At 33.5% G+C, this 24,229-nt stretch overlaps 5 protein-coding genes and 1 pseudogene across 10 annotated transcripts; 3 read left to right on the forward strand and 3 right to left on the reverse strand.

The window, feature by feature from the left end:
• Positions 1-599: 599 nt before the first annotated feature.
• LOC149497929 (ras-related protein RABA1f-like) lies at positions 600-3,483 on the forward strand. Its single transcript, XM_089718950.1, has 2 exons — positions 600-1,172; positions 2,678-3,483. The coding sequence occupies exons 1-2, from the start codon at positions 952-954 to the stop codon at positions 3,105-3,107; spliced, it is 651 nt and encodes a 216-aa protein (XP_089575076.1). The 5' UTR covers positions 600-951; the 3' UTR covers positions 3,108-3,483.
• A 56-nt stretch (positions 3,484-3,539) lies between these two features.
• On the reverse strand, positions 3,540-5,986 carry LOC149497930 (uncharacterized). The gene is made up of 2 exons (XM_089718949.1): positions 5,390-5,986; positions 3,540-4,360 (listed from the first exon to the last, which is right to left on the reverse strand). Exon 2 carries the CDS (start codon positions 4,328-4,330, stop codon positions 3,632-3,634), a length of 699 nt encoding a protein of 232 aa, XP_089575075.1. The 5' UTR covers positions 4,331-4,360; positions 5,390-5,986; the 3' UTR covers positions 3,540-3,631.
• A 309-nt stretch (positions 5,987-6,295) lies between these two features.
• On the forward strand, positions 6,296-11,019 carry LOC149497931 (acyl-coenzyme A oxidase 3, peroxisomal-like). Its single transcript, XM_089718945.1, has 13 exons — positions 6,296-7,178; positions 7,378-7,495; positions 7,611-7,718; positions 7,855-8,027; positions 8,113-8,212; positions 8,347-8,421; positions 8,552-8,682; positions 8,760-8,895; positions 8,978-9,097; positions 9,827-9,973; positions 10,052-10,156; positions 10,263-10,364; positions 10,590-11,019. Exons 1-13 carry the CDS (start codon positions 6,700-6,702, stop codon positions 10,836-10,838), a joined length of 2,043 nt encoding a protein of 680 aa, XP_089575071.1. The 5' UTR covers positions 6,296-6,699; the 3' UTR covers positions 10,839-11,019.
• Positions 11,020-11,386: 367 nt separating this feature from the next.
• On the reverse strand, positions 11,387-14,974 carry LOC149497932 (transcription factor VOZ1-like). 3 transcript variants are annotated; one of them, XM_089718946.1, is made up of 6 exons: positions 14,777-14,974; positions 14,447-14,564; positions 14,113-14,347; positions 13,850-14,008; positions 12,419-12,926; positions 11,387-12,174 (listed from the first exon to the last, which is right to left on the reverse strand). In XM_089718946.1, coding segments are annotated over exons 2-6 (1,437 nt in total). In that variant the 5' UTR covers positions 14,449-14,564; positions 14,777-14,974; the 3' UTR covers positions 11,387-11,641. The 3 variants fall into 3 exon arrangements, with proteins under 3 accessions (XP_089575072.1, XP_089575074.1, XP_089575073.1); XM_089718948.1 differs by lacking the exon at positions 14,447-14,564 and having other exon boundaries at positions 14,113-14,331; positions 14,777-14,973; XM_089718947.1 differs by lacking the exon at positions 14,447-14,564 and having other exon boundaries at positions 14,777-14,972.
• Positions 14,975-15,359: 385 nt separating this feature from the next.
• On the reverse strand, positions 15,360-22,001 carry LOC119370862 (OPA3-like protein). Of its 3 annotated transcripts, XM_089718951.1 has the most exons (5): positions 21,695-21,996; positions 21,445-21,579; positions 21,130-21,216; positions 20,931-20,969; positions 19,832-20,270 (listed from the first exon to the last, which is right to left on the reverse strand). In XM_089718951.1, the coding sequence occupies exons 1-5, from the start codon at positions 21,821-21,823 to the stop codon at positions 20,112-20,114; spliced, it is 549 nt and encodes a 182-aa protein (XP_089575077.1). In that variant the 5' UTR covers positions 21,824-21,996; the 3' UTR covers positions 19,832-20,111. The 3 variants fall into 3 exon arrangements, with proteins under 3 accessions (XP_089575079.1, XP_089575077.1, XP_089575078.1); XM_089718953.1 differs by lacking the exons at positions 19,832-20,270; positions 20,931-20,969 and adding an exon at positions 15,360-15,814 and having other exon boundaries at positions 21,695-22,001; XM_089718952.1 differs by lacking the exon at positions 20,931-20,969 and having other exon boundaries at positions 21,695-21,987.
• LOC149497933 (putative O-methyltransferase 3) lies at positions 16,883-18,238 on the forward strand (annotated as a pseudogene). Its single transcript, XR_016319933.1, has 2 exons — positions 16,883-17,698; positions 17,800-18,238. The product of XR_016319933.1 is annotated as a putative O-methyltransferase 3 (transcript).
• Positions 22,002-24,229: the final 2,228 nt, after the last annotated feature.

Genomic DNA, 24,229 nt, shown 5'->3' on the forward strand with positions numbered 1-24,229 from the left:
AAAGTGTTGGAAAGGCTGGTCTAAATTGCCATTGCATACACAATTTGGAGATCCTAGCTGTTTTACATAATGCTGCAATTAAGTAAATAATTAAATAACTTAAATTGGGGTAGTTTGCGTAATAAAGTAGGTCCATTTTCCATTTTGTTAATTTATTTTTAATTTTAGAGATAAATCATAAGAAAAAATATATTTTCTTTTCTAGTAATATTTAACGTTTAGCCAACGGTTTAATCAGCTAATAAAACCACTAATATATCAACGCTTATAATTTCATTTATAATCTAATTATTTGGTAAAAATAGGATAATTATAAAATAGACATTTTTGTTTTGTAAAACGGTAAAATTGAGATCATTATAAAATTTATCAATTATATGAACTGACTGTGGTTTATTTTTCCTCGGTTACATTAAAAGAATTGATAAGTCTGCGCAATGTTTAAATTCTCTCTCTCAATTCCCATGGATCTAACTAATATTTTAGTAATTAAAAAAAATATTTTTAAAATTTTGAACTTTGAGCATGAAAATAAAATAAAATTTTAAAACCATTTTATTAGTAAGAATATAGTATTAGTATTATTGTTATAACTTGAAAAGCCCTCTCTCTCCCTCTGTCTTGCAATTCCAAGCTCTCCTTTCTATGCAAATCACAAGCGGCGCCCACTCTCTCTCTCTCTCTCTCTCTCCCTCTCTAAGATAAAGTAAACAATGTCAAGATTTTTAAATTTAAACATCAACAGTATTTTCTGGTAGATAGAGAGATCCAGTTTCCATAGCTATATATCGAGAAACTAAGTCCAACCCATTTCATTTTGATCTTTTATTTCCAAAAGCCCACATTTCCCATCTTCCGTTAGCTTAACATAAAAGATCATTTGATCTTCATTTTCAAAACCTATATTTTCTTTCAATTCAAAACTCAAAGAAAGAGAGGGAATTTAGTTTAATGGGGGCTTACAGGGCAGACGATGATTATGACTACTTATTCAAGGTGGTACTTATTGGTGATTCCGGCGTTGGAAAATCAAATCTTTTATCAAGATTTACGAGAAATGAATTCTGTCTTGAATCTAAATCTACCATAGGTGTTGAATTCGCCACCCGAAGCATCCATGTCGACGACAAGGTCGTCAAGGCCCAGATTTGGGACACCGCTGGTCAGGAAAGGTATAATTTTTACTTCAATTTTAAATTCCAAACCGACTTATTTCAGATTCTGCTATATGGGGTTTGTTTCTGTTCAACAGATACAGAGAGCACACTGTATTAGCTCTTTTCTTGCTTAATATTTTAGATCTGTACATTAAAGTTCTTAGAGCTATAGAATACCATTCCTTCTTGCATTTTGGGATTTTTTTTGTCCTAATTTTTTTCCATGATAACTCTGTTGCTTATTCGAGCTGGAAGAACGTGAGAAGATGACATTTTTATTGATTTATTTTGGGATCAAGTTATCTGTTAGATATGTAGCTCTTGACGCTTATGAATTTACTTCTCTTTTTTAGTGGCTGCTCATTTGATTTGGTAATTAACTATTAGTTCAATTTGATGCCTCTGAACAATAAAGCTTAGTTTGATCCTTCCGTATGTATGTTTTTGGCTTCATTGCATACACGTGGAGGGTCTGACGAGGTTTTAATGCCAATAATGGACCCTGAAAGGTTTCATGTGAGTCCCACCTGCCAAAAAACATAAAGGCAAGTGCCCAAGTTGCCTATTTACTGATTTGGAGTTTGCCTGGGTTGATCTGTGTTAAATGTTGATGACAGCCATAGTTCCCTCTCATTTCTTATATTTTTACATAATTTCTTACTTGGGTCGGTGGATCCAATGTTAATCTTCTCAAGGCAATAACAGCAGCAAGAATTCGTTGCTTTCTTCAATGTGCAAAAATAAATAAACAAAAAATAATATAAAATAAAAAATAAAAAAGGTAAGGTTTTCAAATATTTGATTGAAAAATTAGTTCCATCAAGATTTGGACAAGTATATGGCCCATGTCAATGACTGATGATGAGAAAGGACTTGCGGCAGCTGGGAAGGGTTAATTCTTGTATGGTTTTCTTAATAGTGATTCCCATTTGGTAACATGAACAGGACTCTGACTTTTCAGTCTTTGGCCTGCTCCTGTATGATTTTTCATCTGTTTTCATTTCTTACTTGGCAAAAACAAGTCTATAAAGGTTTTCATAGTAACCTGAGATGTTAGTTGTATTGGCTTGAACTAATGCTGCTTGGATTTATAGTTTATGCTAAACTTGTGTGTTCTGAGTAATTCTCGGATTTGGTAGTGCAGAAGATAATGAGAAGAAAACAAGTTAAGTTCCATTATCTGATGTCTGATTTGTTCTCATCTTGCCTCCATTTTGCAACAATTCCAGGACATTAACCCGTCCTCCCAGGAATGCTCTGTGGGTCTATATTGTTGCCTTTGCACAATTTGTGGAGAGAAAATTATTTGTATCTGTTTTCGCACAACTTGTGTTGCTTTAATGCACTGCATGTCATTTACCGAGATTATTGAACCTTATCTTCTTCAAGTGTCTGAAAATGATTGCTTTTTTTTTTTTGGCTTTCCAGTCATTGTTATTAGTTTGATTGGGCAGAATAATTTTCTATTTATCATATTAATTTGGCAAAATAGATTTTCATCCTAGCATATTATTTTTCAGATACCGTGCAATCACTAGTGCATACTATAGAGGAGCTGTTGGTGCCTTGCTTGTCTATGATGTGACTCGACATGTCACCTTTGAGAATGTGGAGAGATGGTTGAAGGAGCTTCGAGATCATACCGATTCCAATATTGTTATTATGCTTGTGGGGAACAAGGCAGATTTGCGCCACTTACGAGCAGTTACAACTGAGGATGCTAAGGCATTTGCTGAGAAAGAAAAAACCTTTTTTATGGAAACTTCTGCGCTAGAGTCCTTGAATGTTGAAAATGCCTTTACTGAAGTATTAACTCAGATCTATCATGTTGTTAGCCGGAAGGCTCTTGAGGTCGGGGACGACCCTGCAGCCTTGCCCAAGGGACAAACTATTAATGTTGGCAAAGATGATGTATCAGCTGTGAAAAAAGTTGGATGCTGCTCAGCTTAGTTATTAGTTAGAATATATTAAATGAAGTCTTGGTGTCAGTAGTTTCTCCTTTCAAAGATTTGCATTTCAGTGGTTTGAAGATGCCTTTCTCTCTCTCAAACATGTCCAAACAGAAACCACCTGGAATGCTGTCAAGGCATCTGTAATTTGATGGCATGCTTTGAGATTAGCAAACTGTTTTAAAGCTGAGAGACCACTTAGAGGTTTGGATCCAAGATATTATCAAATTTGTTCCTTTGAATTGTTATTCTTTTGTATGTTTGTTTCCTTGGAATATTGTAACCCTCTAGGTTAGCCTTATTTGCAGAGATTGGGAATCTTGTTAAGATAATGGTGTTTTTACTTGATTGATTGATTAATTTTTTGTCTTCTGCTATTTCTCTTGGATGCGTTATTGTATTGCCTGACATTAATATAAAGACAGAAAAGGGATTTATGCAACTGAAATGATAGTCTCATCAATACGAGTTGTTTGGAAAGTAACACAAGAAAAAAACTAACATATACCAAAACAGAACATTACATTACATGATGAACCCTAATTTATCCACTATTTGCTTTTTTTGAAACCTCTTACACCGGCCATTAACCCTTCCCTCCGTCGTCCTAACTGCAAATCTATTCTTTCTTTGTCTCCTCAGTTTCATGAAGTATGCTTCAATGTTCAAAACTGGGTTGCTTTCAAGAGAAGCAGTATTAGGTTCTTCGTGACCTGCAACTTCACACCTTAGAGAACCCTTATCAATTCTCTCCATTGCAATCTTCAAGAAAGCAGCTAGTGATGGATCGACTCGGTTACCAGGTGGAGTAAGGCAAATATCACTAATCTTGGCAAATGTCCTCTCTCCCTCAAGTGAGCCATCATGCCATTTAAGCACATAAGTACAAGAACACTCTTCTTCTTCTTCACCAACCTTATGCTTCTCATTTAACACTTCAACAACCATAGCATCAAAAAACTTAACTTCGCCATTATTGAAATTATATGATGCACAAACTGTTTTACCTTGAAAAATTTTATGGCAGTCTTGATCTTGCAATTGGACACTGCTTTGCCTAAACCTTCTCTTGAAATCATTCACTTTGTCTATGGTCTTGAACTTCCCCACATGAAATGTTTCATTGAACTCTTCTGAAAAATTAACATATTTTACAGTCAGTATATCATCATTCCTTGAAACCTTAACATCATACCATGCCTGATCATCTGACTGGAATTCCATAGCAAAACCTTGGATTCTTGGGGGTTTTTCCTGTAGCAAATTGAACAAGTTATATGCATGAGGATGCGAAATTGGATGAAGTAGAAGCATAAGAAATTTATGATCAAATAAATATACTCCTTGCTCAAGAACTGCCACAGATAAGCTGCATTAACAACATCGTTATTATGACTATATGCATCCAAAAAATGTCAACGGTGAAATTAATTTACATATTTTTTATTCAAATTATATTTAAAATTCACATAAGAAATTATATGTAAAATGGGGAGATTTTTAAAGGCAAAGTAGAAACTTTTTTCTTGGAAAACCATAAATAAATTCAACTTATTTTAAATGAAAATGAATTTTCAAATTTAGTTTCTACAAGAAAATTTTCACCATAAAAAATAAGCTTGAAATTAAAATTTAATGTGAATGATGATAATAAGGAAAATAATTAAATTATATGAATTATAACGAAATACTTTTAATGTGACTAAATTACCTTTATGAAAAAGGAAAGTGATAAAAAATTATTTTCATGAAAATTAATAAAATGAAGAAAGATATAATAATTTTAGAAAATTGTAAAATATAATTAATATATTAAGTAGAAAGATAAGGATAAATTAAAATAAAACTAATTAATACTTTTTATTTTCTCAAAATAGAAGATAAATTTTGGACAAAATGATTTAAAAAAGAAATGACAGAAACCAATTTTAGCACAGCAGCTTAACAAATATATTTCCAAATTTACATCGACAAGTTTAATAGAAAAAGAAAAAGAATAATAAAAAAAAGATAGAAGACAGAACATTAGTGCAAAATTTTTAAAAAGAGGGGTTGTTTGGCAAAAACATGAAAATGGAGGACTTAATTCACCGATCAAACCCTAACTCAATAGATATAAAACGAGGAAGCCGTAATAGATGCGCAAGTTGAAGCCGGTGGCAATGGCGAAGAGAGAGAGAGTTAAAGAAGGGGAAAAAGAGAAGAAAGGAAGGTGAAAGAGTAATTGACGCGGCAAGTATAGAAAAAAAAAAAGGGAGCAGAGCATGTAGATATCGAAAGTACCTGAGGGGATCATGATGTTCTTCTTCCATTAAATATAGTTTTCAATCTGAATCGAAGCTCCATTTTTTTTTTTTTTTTAGCTGCTCCTCTTTTTCTTCTTCTTCTTCTTCCTTGGCACCCTCTGTCTTCTCTCTCTATACCTGCCAACCAGTCGCTTCCCTTTGGGCCTCGTGATGAATTTACAAATCTGAAGGTTCAATTTTTTTTTTTTTTTTTGCGTTGCCATGATTATAACTTAGAGGATTTTCAAATTATGTATTGGTCAAATTTTGGGTAATCTTGCTCATTAATTTTTTAAAAACCTAATATATGTTTTTAATATGATTAATTTATTATTGAAAAAAAAATTAATTTTTCATAAAAAAATTAAGCTTGGCCGAAACTCTTTCCCTGCAGTCTATGTGAGCTTACAGTATATGCCGGATCGTATATATATATGTGATTTACATTGTAATTTTAAATTATTTTAAATTTATAATATTCTAAGAAATACTTTATCAAATTGCATTATTTTTCTCATTGTGAAATTTAAAAAAGAAAAAAAAAATAAAAAGGAGGAGAAACATATAAATATCTATCTAATGTTCTATAAATCAATAATTTATGAAAGTGACTGATACATGAATTTTAATTTTCTTTTCACTATTTGTTTTCAAACAAATTTCATAGCATCCTATGTAATCACAATGCTATGTTAAGAAATTAGGATACATCAATTCAATTATGAGTACGGTCTTATCTTAACAATTCGTCCATGAGACGAAACTTTTTGTACTGTTTGTTAGTGTTTTAGTTTTATCTTTTTATTTATTTTATTAAAAAAGAGAAATATTATTTTATTTTATCTTAGTTTATTTTTTTTCTTGCTAGCAATACTGATATACCCTATTCCATTTTTCTAGATTTTTTTTAGAAATAAGATTTTATTTCTGGTTATCAAATAAGTAATTCTCTATTTGAAATAAAGAAAAAAAAAAAAAGATAATTCATGTTTTTAGTTTTCTTAAAATAAAAAAAAAGGAAAGGATAAGATGAGTGGATAATGGGCGCTAACATCAAGAGACATCCTAAACGTAACTGAGCGTGGTCTCACCTCCCCGTCAACTAACACCATGCTTGCTGACGTCTAACTCGCGCGCTCGTAATTCCAAAATCTACTCCGCATTTAAATTTACCAAAATCTTTCCCTTTTCACACACGCTTTTCTTCTTCTTCTTCTTCATCTTCTTAGCAATATCCAATTTGTTCGGAGAAATCATCAAAACCAAAAACCCTTATTCTAAAAACTTCTCCTTCTTTTTCCCCGAAACATGGCTTCTCAATCCTCTACCGATCGCGCCTTGATTCGTACTCGAATCCTTACCAACCATCTCCTTAGCTCTTCTTCTCAATCCATTTCTTCTCTCGAATCGAATGCCTGTGTCAGTTATTCTCCACCGGAGCTTCATGAAAGATGCGATTTTGATCCAAATGAGATGCGGAAATTGCTGGATATGCACAATATCGATGACAGGGATTGGTTGTTTGGGTTAATGAGGCAGAGCAAGGTGTTTAATCCGCGAGAGAAGGGAGGGAGAGTGTATGTGGCGCCGGATTATAACCAGTCCATGGAACAGCAGAGAGAAATAACGATGAGACGGGTGGCGTATCTATTGGAAAGAGGGGTTTTTGATGGTTGGTTAACAGGGAAAGGTCTTGAATCGGAAATGAAAAAAATGGCCTTGTTTGAAGTTATTGGCATGTTTGATCACTCCCTCGCTATTAAACTCGGTGTTCACTTCTTTTTATGGTGTGTATTTTACTATTTTATTATTTATTGAATGATTTTAGCATTTAAAAGGTTAAAATGGGTAATTATTATGTCTAATTCCTCTGTCTACAGTCACAAATATGATTAATGAACAAAATTTTGAAATCTACAGTCGCAAGACTTGGTTTTTGGTTTTTTGTGCTAAGAAAGAAAGTTAATATTTGTTTGTGGATTCTAGGGGCGGTGCTATCCAGTTTTTTGGGACAGAAAGACATCACGATAAGTGGCTTAGGGACACCGAAACTTATGCAATTAAAGGTTGCTTTGCTATGACAGAATTGGGGCATGGAAGTAATGTACGTGAAGGTTGTCAATCTTATGGTCTGGAGTATCAGGCCTTTGTTGATTGCTTGTGCTCTCTTTTCCATTTCATTTATTCTTGATCTTTTTTTCTTCGGTTAATGTTTTCAGGTCCGAGGAATTGAAACTGTCACTATATATGATTCGAACACAGGGGAATTTGTAATCAATACTCCTTGTGAATCAGCTCAGAAGTATTGGATTGGTGGAGCTGCTAATGTAAGGATTTTTGCAGAAAGCTATGTTATCAAGTTTGTTACTTTATTAATTCCTTGTCCTCCATTTTTTAGTTGTTTTTTTATTGCATAATCTATATGATTGACTAGTTTTTTTTCCCTCTGCTACTGTAATTTAGCATGCAACGCACACCATAGTGTTCTCACAGCTCAATATAAATGGGATGAGTGAAGGGGTGCATGCATTCATAGCCCAAATCAGGGATGCAGATGGAAACATATGGCCTAACATCCGAATAGCTGATTGTGGTCATAAAATTGGTTTGAATGGTGTTGATAATGGTCGAATCTGGTACTTATTTATCTATCCTTATGTTGATAATGATTATTTTATCTCTAAATGAATGCCATAACAATTTTGTAGATATGTTTTTCAGGTTTGACAATGTGAGAATCCCCAGAGAGAATCTGTTGAATTCAGTAGCTGATGTTTCACCGGATGGACAATATCTTAGTGCTATTAAAGACGCAGATCAAGTAGGCTTGTTAAAATTTTCTACATTCATTATCATTTTTGTCATCTTCCATCCTTATCTTGTCTTATCTTGTGAATCATTTAAATGGTCTTCCTGTGATTTTTAAGACAAACTTTTTATCTTCTTTTTCCTCAGAGATTTGCAGCATTTCTTGCCCCTCTGACATCTGGTCGTGTAACCATTGCTGTTAGTGCAATTTACTCATCAAAGGTATTGAAATGAAACAATGGTGTTGACTTCTGCATTATATATGAACTTTGCGTTGCTATGTGGTCATGATTTGGCTGTTAACTTCAAAATGTGTTTTAGGCTAATATGATTTTATTTTTTCTCCTACCAGATAGGTCTAGCAACTGCCATAAGGTATTCATTATCTAGGCAGGCATTTTCTGTTACACCGAATGGACCTGAAGTCCTATTACTTGATTATCCGAGTCACCAACGACGACTCTTGCCCCTTCTTGCAAAGACGTAAGTCTGTGAATAAATATGTAAAATTGAATGCATTACTACTGAACTCATTTGAAACATCGATTTCTTGATCACAGATATGCTATGAGCTTTGCTGGAAATTATTTGAAAATGATATACTGGAATAGGACGCCAGAAACAAATAAAACCCTTCATGTTGTTTCAAGTGCATTCAAGGCTACCTTGACCTGGCATGATATGAGAACACTTCAAGTGAGGAGCTAAATACCACATATGGAGAACTAGGTTTATGATAAGCTTCTAAGCTAAATTTCACATATTCTATGTTTCATAGGAATGCCGTGAAGCTTGTGGAGGACAAGGCTTGAAGACTGAGAATCGAGTTGGTCATTTGAAGAGTGAATTTGATGTTCAGTCCACCTTTGAGGGGGACAATAATGTTCTCATGCAGCAGGTAAAGCTTGTAGTCTTCCTTTTTATATAAATTGCTTAATCATGTCATATACTTTGTGAAACATTTATTTGTTCATTTGTCTTACTGAATAATGTTAACTAATTTTTTTTATGATACTGGATTGGTTTGTATATCTCTTTTTAGAACATGCAGTTTGATACAAATTTAGATAGCTTGTTCAACTGTTTCTTCGGGGCTTGTAATTTAGATTGTTGCTGTTGAATTTCCACTATTAGACCCATCTCAGATCGAGCAATAGTGAGCATTTGTATTTCAGTAGCACAGCAGCTTATGGTTAGCTTATTAGGCTTTCTTGCAACATGCAAATTATCTTGTTCCTAAGGCAAACAATTGCTCTCACCAAGTCAAATTTGGATATGTAGGATGTCGTAAGGACATTAGTGAAATCATTTTGAATTCAAAGAAGTTTCTAGAGATTTTATAGCGCAAACTGATGTGAAAATGATAAGATAATGAGGTTTATAATTTTTAATGGAGTGAATTTGGATAAAAATAAACCAACAAACACTGGGAGTTTTAGATGATTTGATTGTCTTAGATGTCCATGTTCTTTTAGTTAACTATGCTTTTAATGTTGAAAATGCCCGCCAACCGGAAAAAAAAAAAAAGAAAATCAAAACTTGTAAATTTTTAATATTCTGAATTAGCTTACATGTAGGTACTTATTTAAGAGTTCTAATCTAAGGCATGTGGATTTCTTGAACTCAGGTCAGCAAGGCACTCCTTGCAGAATACATAGCAGCTCAGAAGAAAAACAAACCTTTTAAGGGTTTTGGATTAGAACACATGAATGGACCTTGTCCTGTCATCCCATCTCAGCTGACAAGTGCCATCCTCAGAAGCAGCCAATTCCAGGTGATACTATTAATAATTTAATGAGCCATTCAAAATCAAACCTTGCTAAATGTGTATCTCACCAGTTACCTACATCAGATTAATGCTTTCTGCTTACGAGAACGTGATCTTCTGAGTCGTTTTGCTGCTGAAGTATCACAGCATCAAGCAAATGGGGAAAGCAAAGAGCGCGCATTTATTATGGTAAGGATGCTTTACTCGTACTAAAATTACCATTCTCTTGGTCCCCATTGACTCTAATTATTGTCACTTTCCCTCTCCCCCTCCCCCTCCCCCCCACCACCACTAGAGTTATCAACTTGCAGAAGACCTGGGCAGAGCTTTCTCAGACCGATTGATATTGCAAACTTTCATTGAGGCTGAGACGACTGTATCTGCTGGTTCATTGAAGGTAAATATTAGAAACTCTTATGGATCTTATCTTCTTATGCAAATCTGTTTGATGCTTTAGTTTCTGAAGCTCTGGAAGCATTTTCTTATGCAGTCCATTTCATTGAGATGGTGCATTGTAATTAGAATATCATATGACTAGGAGTATGGTTAATATGGAAGTAAAAAAGATATTTCTACAGGTGAAAAAACTAGTTGTTGAATTTGTATGTTTTCTCTATTGCAGAATGTCTTAGGTCTGTTGAGATCAATGTATGCCTTGATCTGTTTGGAAGAAGATTCTGCATTTCTTCGGTATGGTTACTTATCAACAGAAAGTGCTGCTGCTGTAAGGAAAGAAGTGGCAAAGCTTTGCAGTGAATTGCGACCGCATGCACTTGCCTTGGTCAGTTCGTTCGGCATTCCTGATGCTTTTCTGAGCCCCATAGCATTTAACTGGATTGATGCAAATTCTTGGTCCTCGGTTAAACACTAGTTAAATGTTCTGGTCTGTTCTTCCTTACACACCCCCCCCCCCCCCCTCCTCCTTTTTGGGTCTACGGCTTATAGCTATGCGCCTCAAGTTTAATAAGAAACCCTGGGGGATAAAAATTTACCCCAATTGTTGTAATTCTTGTTTATCTATAGAACTGTTAAGCTGGAAATTTTCTTTTTTATTTTTTTTTTCTTTGGTCAATTTTCAAGACCTGTGGCAACTTGGGCAGTTCTTTATATTACATTGGATCTCAAGATTGGAGTACCCAATTTGTATTAGCTACAGGGCATACCAATGATACTGTACCTCGTTCAATTTATTTTAAGGAAATCTGTGTAACCACGAAAATAAGCGAGATAAAGTAATCCTGGTCCAGTAATGTTTTCTTAATTTATAAGACAAGTAATACCAGGTATTCAAAGGCATAGTATATTCTAATTTCTAATATGCCTTTCTATCATTGGTATCTTCCACTATACACTTTCAGCTGCCATTTCTGATATTCACCATTGTTCCCAAAACTATTGGAAGTGAAGCTAGCTATACTGTAAAGTGAAGCACTTGTAGAGAATTCAAGGGAACCTCCAGATTACACTACACCACATGATGTCTCCACATGACAACAACAGAGCAAGTTCTGCCATTGATGTACAAAAAGGAGAACTCAACCATACTAGCTACTTACTATTTTCAATAAATCATCAGCAGAATCTTGAATCAAAGTCATTGGCCATATCTCGTTACAGAATGCCATTCATTCCGACATTTAAATAAAATTGATCCATTAAGCAGTGAATCAGTAGTCAACCAAATTTACTTGGAAGAGGATTTTTTGCATAATCATGGCCCCCGGAACCAGCCTTGGAAGTCTTAAGATCCGGAGCAAATTCAACATCTTCAGTATGCGCCGTTTTATCAGCCTCTATCCTGCCCTTAGTAGAGGGACTATTTTCTTGAGTAGTATCGGCGGTGAGCCTTCCCATCTTTTTCTGCAGATCAGCAAGTGAATCCTTGGTAACTTTTCCCTTGGGAGTCTTCTTTTCATTGACAAGCTTGAGTTCCAACTTGTATAATGCACAGGCATCGTAGTTGTTCATCTCATATTCAAATAAATGCCATTCATAGCAGCCAGGAGGCTGTGGGTCCATATAATAGGACCTCTTATGGCCTCCAAACTCCTTCATCACTTGCTTCCTGGATTCATGCCAACCACGACCACTATAGTCTGGCAATGATCTCTGCTTTCTACTTCCACTTTCAAATGCCCTTCTAGGCTTATCAAAAAAGAGCCATTCTCTAATTGTTTCACCATCGAGCAAGGAAAGATCAAATAGCTCTGCAATAAGGAGAGGTAGTTAATTAACCAGAAAGTACTGTCCTGTGCTAATTACCACGCCAGGTGTCAGATTCCATACATGAATCTAAACCAAATTAAATACTGTTCAATTGTTCAGCGAAAGAGAATTTAAGAATTGCATTGCTTGATAGAGGCAAGCATGCTGCAGAATGGCTATATAAGGTCAAAAGGAAACTGAATCATAAAATTAAGTAAAAAAGGAGAAATTATCCTGGAGACTTACCAGCAGCATTCCACGGACATTTTGTACTAGCAGCTCCTTCACATTGAGGAATACCAACATTCTTACCCTGTGCTTTCGTGCTAAGAGCATCAAACAATAAATTATCCTTCAATCCAATGCCCCTAGGCCGCAAAACTGGAGACATACCAGGCGGACCTTCGTTCAAAGCCAGATTAGCATGAAAGCTACTACAATAGTCTTTAAACCATTCATATCCTTGAGCAGGCCTGGAGCAGTCCCAGAGTGCACATTTTGGCCCCATGAAAGCTGAAGGGGGAGGGCAGAAGGGCAGGTTGTTGATCTCAGCACTCTTTCCAAACTCTTTATTGTCATTAGCACCAAAAGAAAGCCCATGGTTGAATCCTTCATCTAAAGTGAACTGATGGCAATCCAAAAAGGTATTCATATCAGAGGTGCTCACCACCACATTCTGCAATGCTATTGTGGAGTTGTTGGATTGATCAAACCCTTGAAAATGGATCTGAGCCTCACTATTGTGTAAACAGCCCTGAAAATTATGTGTTTTTTTCCCATCAGCTATTATTTTGTATGTAAATCATGAAAGGCAGGAAACGAAACTCAAGGGAGCCTTGAAAAACACACAGTCTGAATTGTTGTGAAGTGAATGAAATTTCACAATGATAAAATCAAACATAAAAATAAGATATGAAGTGAAAAAGAAAATATAACGCTAAAGCTCCAAATTCAAACACAATACATAATATATTTGTTCATTATTCATTACATCAAAATGTACCATGTTGGTTAACCGAGAACTTTATAACACATGCATGTATAAATAAACTAAATCAGAACAAGCCAAATTGTTTCTCCGCTCATGACAAGTTCTCATGTATTCCTCTTGACATTTCACATAAAAGATGTGGTCACGCTAGAATAAGTCGTATGATCAATAACATTGAGTTTTTTCACAGTATACTTGCAAAATAGGAAACCGCTACTATAGAATGGCTACAACGACACAGAAGACATGTACAAAAGAATATCCTGCAAGATGAATGCATATGCCCTAGCATACGAACAGAAGCCTTGAGCTCAAGTAAAAGTGCAAAAATGCATATATCTACTTTGTCAAATCACTAAGAAAAACAATGTTCAAAACATACAAACATTGATCTGAAACCTTAGTCTTTCAGTATGTTGCCTGCCTCCATTAATATGAGGGTTCCTTTCCCCAATTTTTTCCCCATTGGAAAACCAGCAAATAAACAATGCAAAATTAAAAACTTCATTTTTATTTTGTATTAGACAGACTAGTGTTGTAATCTTTAAAAACATTCAAGATAATATCATATAAAAGGTTAATAAAAAAAAGTTTTTTTTTTCGAAAAAGAAAAAAGAAAAAAGAAAGAAAAAGATTCTATACTTATAGTCACAATACAAACATTGACTCCTAAAAGCAGATCTCACATCTTCAAATGCTGTGAAATTGCCAATATTAAGGCTTTGAACATTAGGCTCATGCTCCAGAATCGGTTGTTCCGCCAATGCACTAGTGGCATCATCTTGCTCCTCATATAATTGCAGAAGGCGGCCTATATCATCTGAGAAATTTCCAACGCTACCACCCTACAAAATACAAATCAGAAATTACTTCTATCACAATCCTTACAAAGACAATTAGAATTGACTAAACAGAACAAACCAACATTAAGATTTTTAGAGATTCTGACATGTAAAGAAGAGGCAGGGGATGGTGCGTCAAGCTCAGCCTTCCATTCGCGAAGACTTTGATACACTTGCTCCTCCAATATGGAAATGTCACCAATTCGACCCTCCTTTCTTGCAGCTTGAAGATTAAAGAATCTTTCTTGAAGAACGTTGAGCCGGTTCTTTGCATTGTCTACCATAAGATGGTGGGACGCAGATGAGCATTTACTCTTTGTACCTTTCTGCATTGGTTTTCTCCTTTTAGTAAAAAGAAACAAGTAATCAGTTGCTTTCAATGTCAAAGGTCAATACTTAACATCACTCAAGCATCTGAAAGGCATCAATAAAACTGCCTACATTATTATTATTCAATCTTCGATTACTGGTCACTGGAAAACGAGGAAATAGAACCCTTGATCCCAATAACCCTGAAAAGTACCTTTTTTTTTTTTTTTCAACAGAGTTGCAATCCTCCCTGAAACCCTCATGTAATAAAATCCAAAAGTGCCCAAATTAGACATCAAAACCAAAAGAATTAAAAAAAAAAAAAAGCATATAGCTCCGTTAATACATGACCAGAGTGCAAAACCCAGAAGCCAAAATGTGACCTAATGACAAAATATGACAGAGAAAACAAGAAAAAAAGCCCAAAAAAAAAAAAATTGAAAAACAAAGAAAAGAAAATACCTTTAGGAAGTACCGCACCGCAGATTCAAATTAACAGAGCTAAGAATTCGAGAGAAAAAGCTTTGTTGTGGTGTTTATCGTTTTTTGGGGGAGAAAAACATTTCAATTTCATGCAAATGCAATGAGTAAGGTGTTAACTGCTATGGAAGGCAGGTCGATATATTGGCTTGTTTAGAAACTTTCCCGGAAAATGAACAACGGTGTCGTGAGTCAACGTGGAGGGAAATTACCATCATACCCGCCTAATTTTTTTTCTTCAATTTTTTTATAAAAAATAAATAAATAAATTTCATTAGTATCAACGTTTCCCTTGCCATTATGATCCGCAAAAATTCATCTTTTCAATGTTATTTTCTGCTTTTGTTTTTTCTTTTTAGCTTGTGCGTTCTTATTTGATCTTATAAATACAATTCGTCTCTTTGTCTTACAAATAAAATTTACTTAAAATACTAATGCATATATCTGAATTGTGCCTGATTATATTAAATTAGTACATAAAAATACATTTTAGTCTGTGAAATTTGCTCTTAATTGCAAATTAAGCTTTCAAATTGGGATAATATTTAAAGAATTACAAAGGATAAAAAAGAAAAGTTCAACTATATTTCTCAAGTTCCTCTGGTTTTCGTTCAACTTTCAACAATTGCGCTTTAGAGCCTTCACATTTTTGGAATTACAAGTAACCCAAACCTTGAGCCTAACATGAAACACAGATTATGTAAGTTTTTGAGACCAAGGGGATAATGCTTCAACTAAATACTTTATTATATTTATCATATCCAATCTATCTCTCAAGTCTCAACTCCCTCTCCTCAGTTGCTGTAAAATAAGAAAAGTACAACGAAAGAATGGACAAGGGACAGAATGAAAGCTTCTCTGTTAGAAAGATGCTTAAGAATGGCAGGGGATTCTCTGCTTCAACACAATTAAGACAAGGGGATAATATAAAGTTATAAACACACACTTGTAATTCCCATATTCGCATCTCCTCCTTTCTTGCTTCTGATCTGGAACTTCTCTGGACTTCAAAAGTAACCTCTAAAAAAAAAGGAATTTCATAAGTTTACCAATTCATGAGCAAATTACAATTATGTCCTGGTTGGAAGAAACTGCAAACCCAAACATTTATATGTTAATACAAATTCAAGAAAAACAATGCAAAATTGCAAATGCATGTCTAAAAATTGAACCTTTTTGTAGACAGACAATTATTGATGGAGTTCGATCCACTCGAACTTAACTTCTTTTAAAGCAGAAGTAAAATTTTTTAGAATCTTGAGTTTTAAATTTATTTGCAGTAATTGTCTAGTAAGTATAAATGAACCGAGACGGTTAGAACTTGGCTGGAAAATTTTGGTTGTATACTCACAGGCAATGAGATCATTGCCCAGTCCGTAAAGGGTCTTAATCCCAAGTGAAGGTCATGAATTCAATGTTTTCTAAAAGTAATTAGGCAAGAAAAAAACAATCAAGCTATTGTGAATAAAGCTTATCAAAATGGGATATGAGACTCCTTAAATTGTTTTAAAATTTTTTATATCTTCGTGTAATTTAATTAAAACTTGGAAATGTCTTTTAATTTAATTTTTTATGGTAAAGGTCATGAATTGCTTCATGTGCCAATGTTTTCTAAAAGTAATTAGGCAAGAAAAAAACAATCAAGCTATTGTGAATAACACTTATCAATTGAGAGTTAAATGAGATACGGGACTCCTTAAAAAATCTCTCTCACCAAATACTATAAGCCATAATAATTTATTATCATAAAAAAAATCTCCACACTCTCATCTCTCAATATATACATGTTTGATCATATTTGTATCTCTATCATATCAAAATACTATAAGCCATAATAATAACAAAACCCTTAAAATGATTTGTAATGTACATTTGTGATGCTACTCACTGTCATCTAACTAATTAATTTTTTTTTAACAGCAGTTACAATAATTCAGAGCCCATCAAGGGGCAGTACGATTCATTACAAAATCCATTAGGAGCAATCAACCCACTAAAGAGAAATAATACAAATTAAAATTAATTGTTATAAAATCAATAATTCAGAGCCCATCAAGAGGCATTACGATTCATATTTATATCTCTACGTACCATATCCTAATACAATTAACAAACCCATAAAAATGGCTGATGGAATTCTAAACCAAGATTCTGATCAGCAACTCGAAGCTCAAGCTCATATATGGAACCATATTTTCAACTTCATAAATTCCATGTCTTTAAAATGTGCAGTTCAATTAGGAATACCAGATGCCATTAACAAGCATGGCAAGCCTATGACTCTTTCAGACCTAATCATTGCCCTATCTATACACCCAACCAAAGCTCATTGCTTTCCTCGCCTGATGCGTATTTTAGTTCATTCTGGTTTTTTTGCTATAGCAAAAATAGAAGAAAATGGCCAAGAATCAAAGGGTATGTTCTACCCAAAGCAACTGAGCTTCTTGTTAATGAAAATCCATCGAGTGTGACGCCATTCTTGCTAGCTTCACTTGATCCTGTTCTAACAGGACCATGGCAATATTATTTAAGCACTTGGCTCTTGAATGGTGACCAAACACCATTTCACACATCGCATGGAAAGGCATTGTGGGAATATGCTGAAGATAATCCTAATCTGAACAATCTTTTTAACAAATCTATGGCAAGAGTGATGCCAGGTTGGTTATGAGTATTATGATAAAAGAATGCAAAGAAGTTTTTGATGGGTTGAAGTCATTGACTGATGTTGGAGGTGGAACAGGAACTATGGCTAAAGGCTTAGCTGATGCTTTCCCTCACTTGGATTGCGTCGTTTTTGATCTCCCACATGTCGTTGCTGGTCTTCAAGATGGTAATAACTTGAAATTTGTTGGTGGCAGCATGTTTGAGGAGATTCCTCCGGCTGATGCCATTTTACTAAAGGCATGTTCGTTTCTATCTCTTTTCTTTCTTTTCTTTTTTTCTTTTGTTCCTCTTTTTGTATCTGTTAACAATTTTTGATTCTTATTGTTGGTTATAAGAAGTGGATTTTGCACGATTGGAGTGATGAAGAATGTATAAAGATATTGAAGAAATGTAAAGAAGCAATTAAGGGCAGAAAAGGAGGAAAGCTGATTATTGTAGATATGGTGATGGGAACCCAAAAACAGAATAATGACTCAATCGAAACACAACTTTTCTTTGATATGGTGATGATGTTGTTGCTCAATGGTAAAGAAAGAAACAAGGAAGAATGGGCTAAACTGTTTTCTGATGCTTGTTTTAGTGATTATAAGATAACCCATAATTTGGGTTTAAGATCTGTAATTGAAGGTTATCCTTAATTAATATATGATTAAGTAAAAAGCTCCACTACTGTTGAGAGATGGACAGGCTGAAGTTTGAGCAAGGTTAATAGCTATAGGTTATAATTAAGTTTGACGAAGGAGAGTAATTCTCTTCTGTGTTCTTTTGGTTTGGTTACTTGTGATTGTAAAATCTCTAGCACAAGAGATTTCTATTATTTGCTTTAATAAATATTTGGTTTGATTGAGCCAAAACTCACAATATGATCCAAACTCACGTCTCTGACACTATCCATTTCCACAATAGTTAATTTATAAAATGCTTGCTCACAGTGTGATTTTCGCAAGTGTACGAAATCGCAACAAGTAATATAGAATGAGAAGAGTATTGTATCCACAGGGATTGTATATCAAGTACCAAAATTATATTAACCTATTATTATTTAAACGGCAATCTAGGGAAATTATTTTAAAAAACTAAATTCGACAAATAAAGATAATAAAAAGAAATAAAAAAAAAGGCAATTATTGATTAAAAAAATCAAGGATTTAAAACTACTAAGGACTTCACTTAATTCTATCCAATTTATTTTATTAGTTCGTTAATCAATGTTAATTGTTGAAGTAGAAGAAACAACTCTAAAATTACTAACATGTTCTCCCGATGCATTGTTAGTTATTTTAACCCGGTCTAATTACCTATCTTCTAATAACACAAAAACATGAATTAAATCAGTATTTTCCAACACCAACACCAAACCCACTTGTCTACTTTTTCATATCTACTTTTTCAAATACAAGACACAAACCCACTTGTCTTCTTCTTCTTCTTCTTTCAACTCCATATTTTCCAACACCAAAGAACAGTAATGCTCCGCTGCAACAAAAATGGATAATACTAACTTCCCTTATGATCATCATCAAAAAATTGCCTTTTGGTTATCATGATCATCATCCAACGGTTAAAAGGGTTTTTAAGGATGCAAGTTTATGGTGGCCGGTTATTTATGTGAAACCATTTGATGTTGAAGTCGATTATTATTATGGTTCTACTGGCTCTAACTCTTCTTCTACTTCCGGTGGTGTTGCCGCCATTATCACCGCCGCCGTTTTTGTTCTTGTTTATTCCTGTTTTTATTATGTGTCTTCTTATTTTCTTGGCTTTTTCATAATTTAGAGAAAACTGTGGTTAACCTTCAACGATGTAGAGAGGAAAACAATTAATCTATCATAACTTGTATCCACTAACTTCTTAGCTAAGATTGGATTAAGAATGTTAAATATATCTTCTGTGAGGCAACTTTGTTTGCTGAAGATAAGTCTCTTAATTCTGATGTTTTTGAGAGCATACTACTAGATTATGATAGAGGCTTAATCACCAAACAAAGCCCGAATCTTTGATTTTCTTTTTTTTCTTTTTTTTTGAAATTTGGCAAATACTTTTAATTTTGTCGATCAATGCCCTATATTTATTTTCTATATATATTTTTCATTGTCAATCCTAGCATCCGAATAAAGTCCCGCTGGATGCGATCGGCAGCCTCGGGAATGAAAGAACTCAGTTAGCGTACCTTGGATATGCCAATTATTATACCATGGATATGCGAATTGCTTACAGACAGAGTCCATATTTTTATTTTTCAAATTTGGTAGTGTTAAAGGGTACTCTAGAAATGATATTCTTGAATACGCATATAAAATTATTGAAAAATATCTATTGCTGTAGCTATGATGAAGATTAATCAGTTGACAATTAATCAGATTAATCAAGTTAACAATTGTAGTCTAATCAAATTAAACTACAATTAAGTGTTAGATGTTGTGCAAAATAAGGCAAACAGAGAAATTGAGGAATAATGTGTACACCAGCTTTTCTATACTTCGCTAACAAATGGGAAGTAACGAAAGAAAAGTGATTCGGCTAATAAGTAAATATGGAAAAGACAGATGCTTCCCCCCAAGACCAACAACAATGCAAGTTAACTGTTCAGTGAAGTTAGTTCTTACTGTGCATCTCCATACTGCATCCTGATTCTTGATTCCCACAGTTATCATGTTGAATTTGTTTTTCCATCTTGGAATACATGGGCATGCCTGGAGTTGAAAAGGCCAGCGAGTCCTCGTCCTTTGACAAGTTTTTCCAGGTCTTCGAGTTTGTGTTTAAGAAGTTCAACTTCCTTCGCTAATTCTTCATCTCTTTGTTTCATCTCCTGCAACAGCAGAACATTTTGCTTAAGAATAGACTAGAGCATTAAGTGTATATTTCCAAATATTAATTGCAACCAAAACATCTGAATCCCTGACTAATGAGTGAAGATATTTGTTTTTAACAGCCGATAACATAACCAAAACACATATAGAAAGGGCAAGAGCACCGGTAGGTCATAAACTAAAATTCTCCACAGCTCAAACAGAAGCATAAACCAAAGTGATAAAGGTTTGACAAGCACTTATAATTCCTAGTTGATGGTACCCAAACCACTATTACACATTTGAAGTTAACATTTGATAAGATAATTTAGATAGACACAAGTAGAGTAAATTGCACCACTTTCTGATGGATCCATTCCATGTGAGGAAATGGCATATTCAATAAATAAATAGACAATGCATCAACTTGATTTTCCATGATTAGAAATTTTACATTTGAGAATTCCATGCAACCCATGCCAGCAGCCTACACAGATTATATAATTTTTTGAGACCAAGTGGATAATGCTTGAATTAAATACCTTATCATCTTTATCACATTCCTTCCATCTGTCAACTTAGAAATTTTACATTCTGGAATTCCAGGTAACCCATGCCTACAGCCTACACAGATTATATACTTTTTTGAGACCAAAGTGGGTAATGCTTGAATTAAATACCTTATCATCTTTATCATATTCCATCCATCTGTCAACTCCCTTTCTTCCTCAATTGCAATAAAGAAAAAATACAACGAAACATGGATAATGGGCAGAAAAAAAGCATCTCTATTAGAAAGGTGCATAAAAATGTCAATCAAAATATAATGTCAGGGCAACACAATGGGTCAAGGGATGATATAAAGTTATAAACACATACTTGTAATTCCCGTATTCGCATCTCCTCCTTTCTTGCTTCTGATCTGGAACTTCTTTGGACTTCAAAAGTGACAGCAGCTGCAGCAACCTGTAAGAAATGGGAATTTCATCATTTTACCCAATTCATGCAAAACCATTTTAGAATTATTCCTGCTTGGAAAAAACAATGTGTGAAATTTATATACCAGCAAACATAAACATTTAGATGTTGATTCACATTCAAGAACAGCAATGCAAAATTGCAAATGTATGCCTAAAAATCCAATCTTTTTTATATAATTTTAGACCAGTAACAGGAACCGGAAGAGAGAAATACCGTAAAAACAAAGAGTTCCCCAATAAGATCAGCTGCAGCTTGGACAGCCTTCTCCTCATCCAAAGGACGTATTGCAACATTAGTTGCATGACCGTAAATCCGCCTTTGCACTGTTGTTGTGAATCGATGGTTTGCCTAATAAAAGGAAAATAAACTGAAATCGACAAAGTTATAGACAAAGACAGAGTATTTACAGATCAAGAATTGACATAATTGCACAAGAAGGGAAAAGAATAGAAGAGAAGAGAACCTGTGCAATGTTGATTATGAACTGACGGAACCTGGGGTGCAGCCCTGCTTCCTTCTTGAGCCTATTGGCTATGGGTTTGCAAACCGTTTTGAGAGCAAGCGTTCCTAGCTTTACCACTGGTAAAATCATATTACTTCTTTATAAGTTTTCGACCACTTCACTTGTTTGGTTGCAGCGCACATAAGCTGTTCGACGTTGTTACTGAAAGAAATAAAAGATGAACTAGAAGACAAGTAGAGAACCACCATACAATCGCGCCCTCTCGACACAGAAGGTTTTTCAGACGGCGCGATTTAACCACGTGTCATCATTACAATATGCTTTGTCAGCTGACCGCGCTCTACAAAAAACGACATCGTTTGTTTTTTTTTTTTTTATGAAATCTCGTTATAGTGATGCGTGTCATGAAATTGAAATCTGTGACATATAGCCAACCTGTCGTTCACCGACTGCGCTCTACAAGGACTCCACTTGACAAACTGAAAAACTTCTTCTTTTAAGCTTCTTTTATTTTTAGAAATAACTTATTTGAAAAGTATTTTTAGATTTTGATATTTGAATTGTAGAAGAAAAATCATTTAATGAAAAATATTTTTGTTATTTGGAGAAATATTAATGATATTATTAATTATTTATTAAATTATTGAAAAAAACTGAAAAACTTTTTAGATATTAAATTAAAAAAGAATTACTGAAAAGGTTTTATTATTTTAAAATATCAATGCTATTATTAATTATTTAGTTAGTTATTATTGGTTGATGAAATAAGCTGGAGATCTAAATAAACTGGTAAATAAGACAAAATAAACAATTTTTAAGTTATTTTATGTCCTTTTTAAACTAAAGAGGTCCTTTCATTTGATTATTTGCTTGTCTCAATTTTTTTATCGATATCAATTTTTATAATACAACTAGACGAAGCTCCGCGCTGTGTGCGGTTTGTTTATAATTCATAAGTATATATCAAAAATCTATTTTTCTTATAAATTTTTTATCTTTGTATATTGTATTTATTAAGTTGTATTTAGTATATTATTTAAAAATCTGTTTTCCCATACAAATAAATTATAAAATTTGTAGCACCATTAATTTATTTTAAATAACTATACAATTCAATTAAATGTTTAGGCATTCAAAATAATAATAATAATAATAATTTTACTAGATTATTGTGATAGGAGAAAGCTCTATATATATATATAAGCTAGCTTTTTTTTTTTTTTTTGCTTTCTATATATGCTTTTGTTCCTTTAAAGAGTCTTGAAACTGAAATAATCAATTCATTAATTAGTAGAATAGTCAACAATTTGGGAATGTTTAGTAATTAATTACTTGATTTCATTATATACATGGAATCAGTTAGCAAGAGACAAATACAAAATTATTTCAATCCAAATAGCATATTCACCATCACTCAACCAAATTAAAAGAAAAAAAAGATTTTTAAAAAGCTACATGCATTTTATATATATCTAAATAATTGGTCACCAAAGAAAAGATTTTTATTCACTTGTAAGTAGAAGATTGAGGAACACAGAGAGATATATAGATCATTAGCAATTCAATCCATCGCCATGAACATTTTTATGCTGAGTTAATTTTATTATTTATAGATAGTAGGAGTTAAATCTGATAGCTAAGTTTTAGTTAAACTTTATAATTCAAATAATTTATTAGTGTAAATAATAATTCCATATGGACAGAGTGATCTTAGATTAATATTAAAATCTAATCAAATCATAATTTGTTAGTGTAGATAATAATTCTAAATGGATAAAGTGATCTTAGAAAATATTAAAATTCAATCAAATTAAAATAAAATGAAAAGAAAACTCTATAAAAAAAAGATAAATAGGAATGTTGAATGGAAGGAGCTGTGTTAATTTATTTTTTGCTTGAAGATTATATATATATATATATATATATATATATATATATATATATATATATATATATATATATATATATATATATATATATATATATATATATATATATATCGGGAAGGGAGATTTTCTAAACAAATATATTTTTTTGGTTACATATAACAAATATTTTTAATTGTAACATTAACTGAGTACTCTTGCGTGCGTGGGTTCATGACATTGTCAACTACTTGCAAAGCGTGATAAGACGATTAAGCGTTGTAACTTTCACAATGGCTGGAGACAAAAGGCACCATATGCCATGCCGGTCCCGATAAGTTAAAGGCCTAAAGGAATCCGTCGGTAGTAGTTTTGACTGGTCTTTTCATTTATACGAGAAGTAGAAGATATTGAGTTATTAATTGGATATTTTTATTGGATTTTACAAAATTGGGATCCATTAATTTGTGATTCTTGTCCACTTCTAGTGCAAATCCATCAGAAGTTTTTTTTTTTTTTTTTTTTTTCAGAAAATGTTGTTTTGCTATATTGTTTTTTGTTTTCATGGGTTTATTAGGAAAATTTGGAGTTTTATTGTTGGATATATATTTTTTAAACCATCGATATCCGGACTCTATTATCAAGGACCACATAATTTGGCTCGGGGTTT

This window comes from Jatropha curcas, chromosome 3 (assembly GCF_041381405.1).
Source record: "Jatropha curcas cultivar XTBG-Jc1 chromosome 3, XTBG_Jcur_1.0, whole genome shotgun sequence".
Classification (NCBI taxonomy): Eukaryota; Viridiplantae; Streptophyta; class Magnoliopsida; order Malpighiales; family Euphorbiaceae; genus Jatropha; species Jatropha curcas.

What these genes read in the sequence shown, in the direction of transcription:
- LOC149497929 (XM_089718950.1), top strand. Translation starts at nt 952, where the DNA reads ATGGGGGCTTACAGGGCAGACGATGATTATGACTACTTATTCAAGGTG. An exon ending in GACACCGCTGGTCAGGAAAG is followed by an intron (nt 1,173 to 2,677) that starts GTATAATTTTTA and finishes ATTATTTTTCAG; the next exon opens with ATACCGTGCAATCACTAGTG.
- LOC149497930 (XM_089718949.1), bottom strand. Translation starts at nt 4,330, where the DNA reads ATGGAATTCCAGTCAGATGATCAGGCATGGTATGATGTTAAGGTTTCA.
- LOC149497931 (XM_089718945.1), top strand. Translation starts at nt 6,700, where the DNA reads ATGGCTTCTCAATCCTCTACCGATCGCGCCTTGATTCGTACTCGAATC. An exon ending in GTGCAATTTACTCATCAAAG is followed by an intron (nt 8,422 to 8,551) that starts GTATTGAAATGA and finishes TTCTCCTACCAG; the next exon opens with ATAGGTCTAGCAACTGCCAT. An exon ending in AAGAGCGCGCATTTATTATG is followed by an intron (nt 10,157 to 10,262) that starts GTAAGGATGCTT and finishes CACCACCACTAG; the next exon opens with AGTTATCAACTTGCAGAAGA.
- LOC149497932 (XM_089718946.1), bottom strand. An exon ending in ATTTCACAGCATTTGAAGAT is followed by an intron (nt 12,927 to 13,849) that starts GTGAGATCTGCT and finishes CATAATTTTCAG; the next exon opens with GGCTGTTTACACAATAGTGA. An exon ending in ATGTCCGTGGAATGCTGCTG is followed by an intron (nt 12,175 to 12,418) that starts GTAAGTCTCCAG and finishes TCCTTATTGCAG; the next exon opens with AGCTATTTGATCTTTCCTTG.
- LOC119370862 (XM_089718951.1), bottom strand. Translation starts at nt 21,823, where the DNA reads ATGATTTTACCAGTGGTAAAGCTAGGAACGCTTGCTCTCAAAACGGTT. An exon ending in TCATAATCAACATTGCACAG is followed by an intron (nt 21,580 to 21,694) that starts GTTCTCTTCTCT and finishes TCCTTTTATTAG; the next exon opens with GCAAACCATCGATTCACAAC. An exon ending in GGGAACTCTTTGTTTTTACG is followed by an intron (nt 21,217 to 21,444) that starts GTATTTCTCTCT and finishes CATTTCTTACAG; the next exon opens with GTTGCTGCAGCTGCTGTCAC.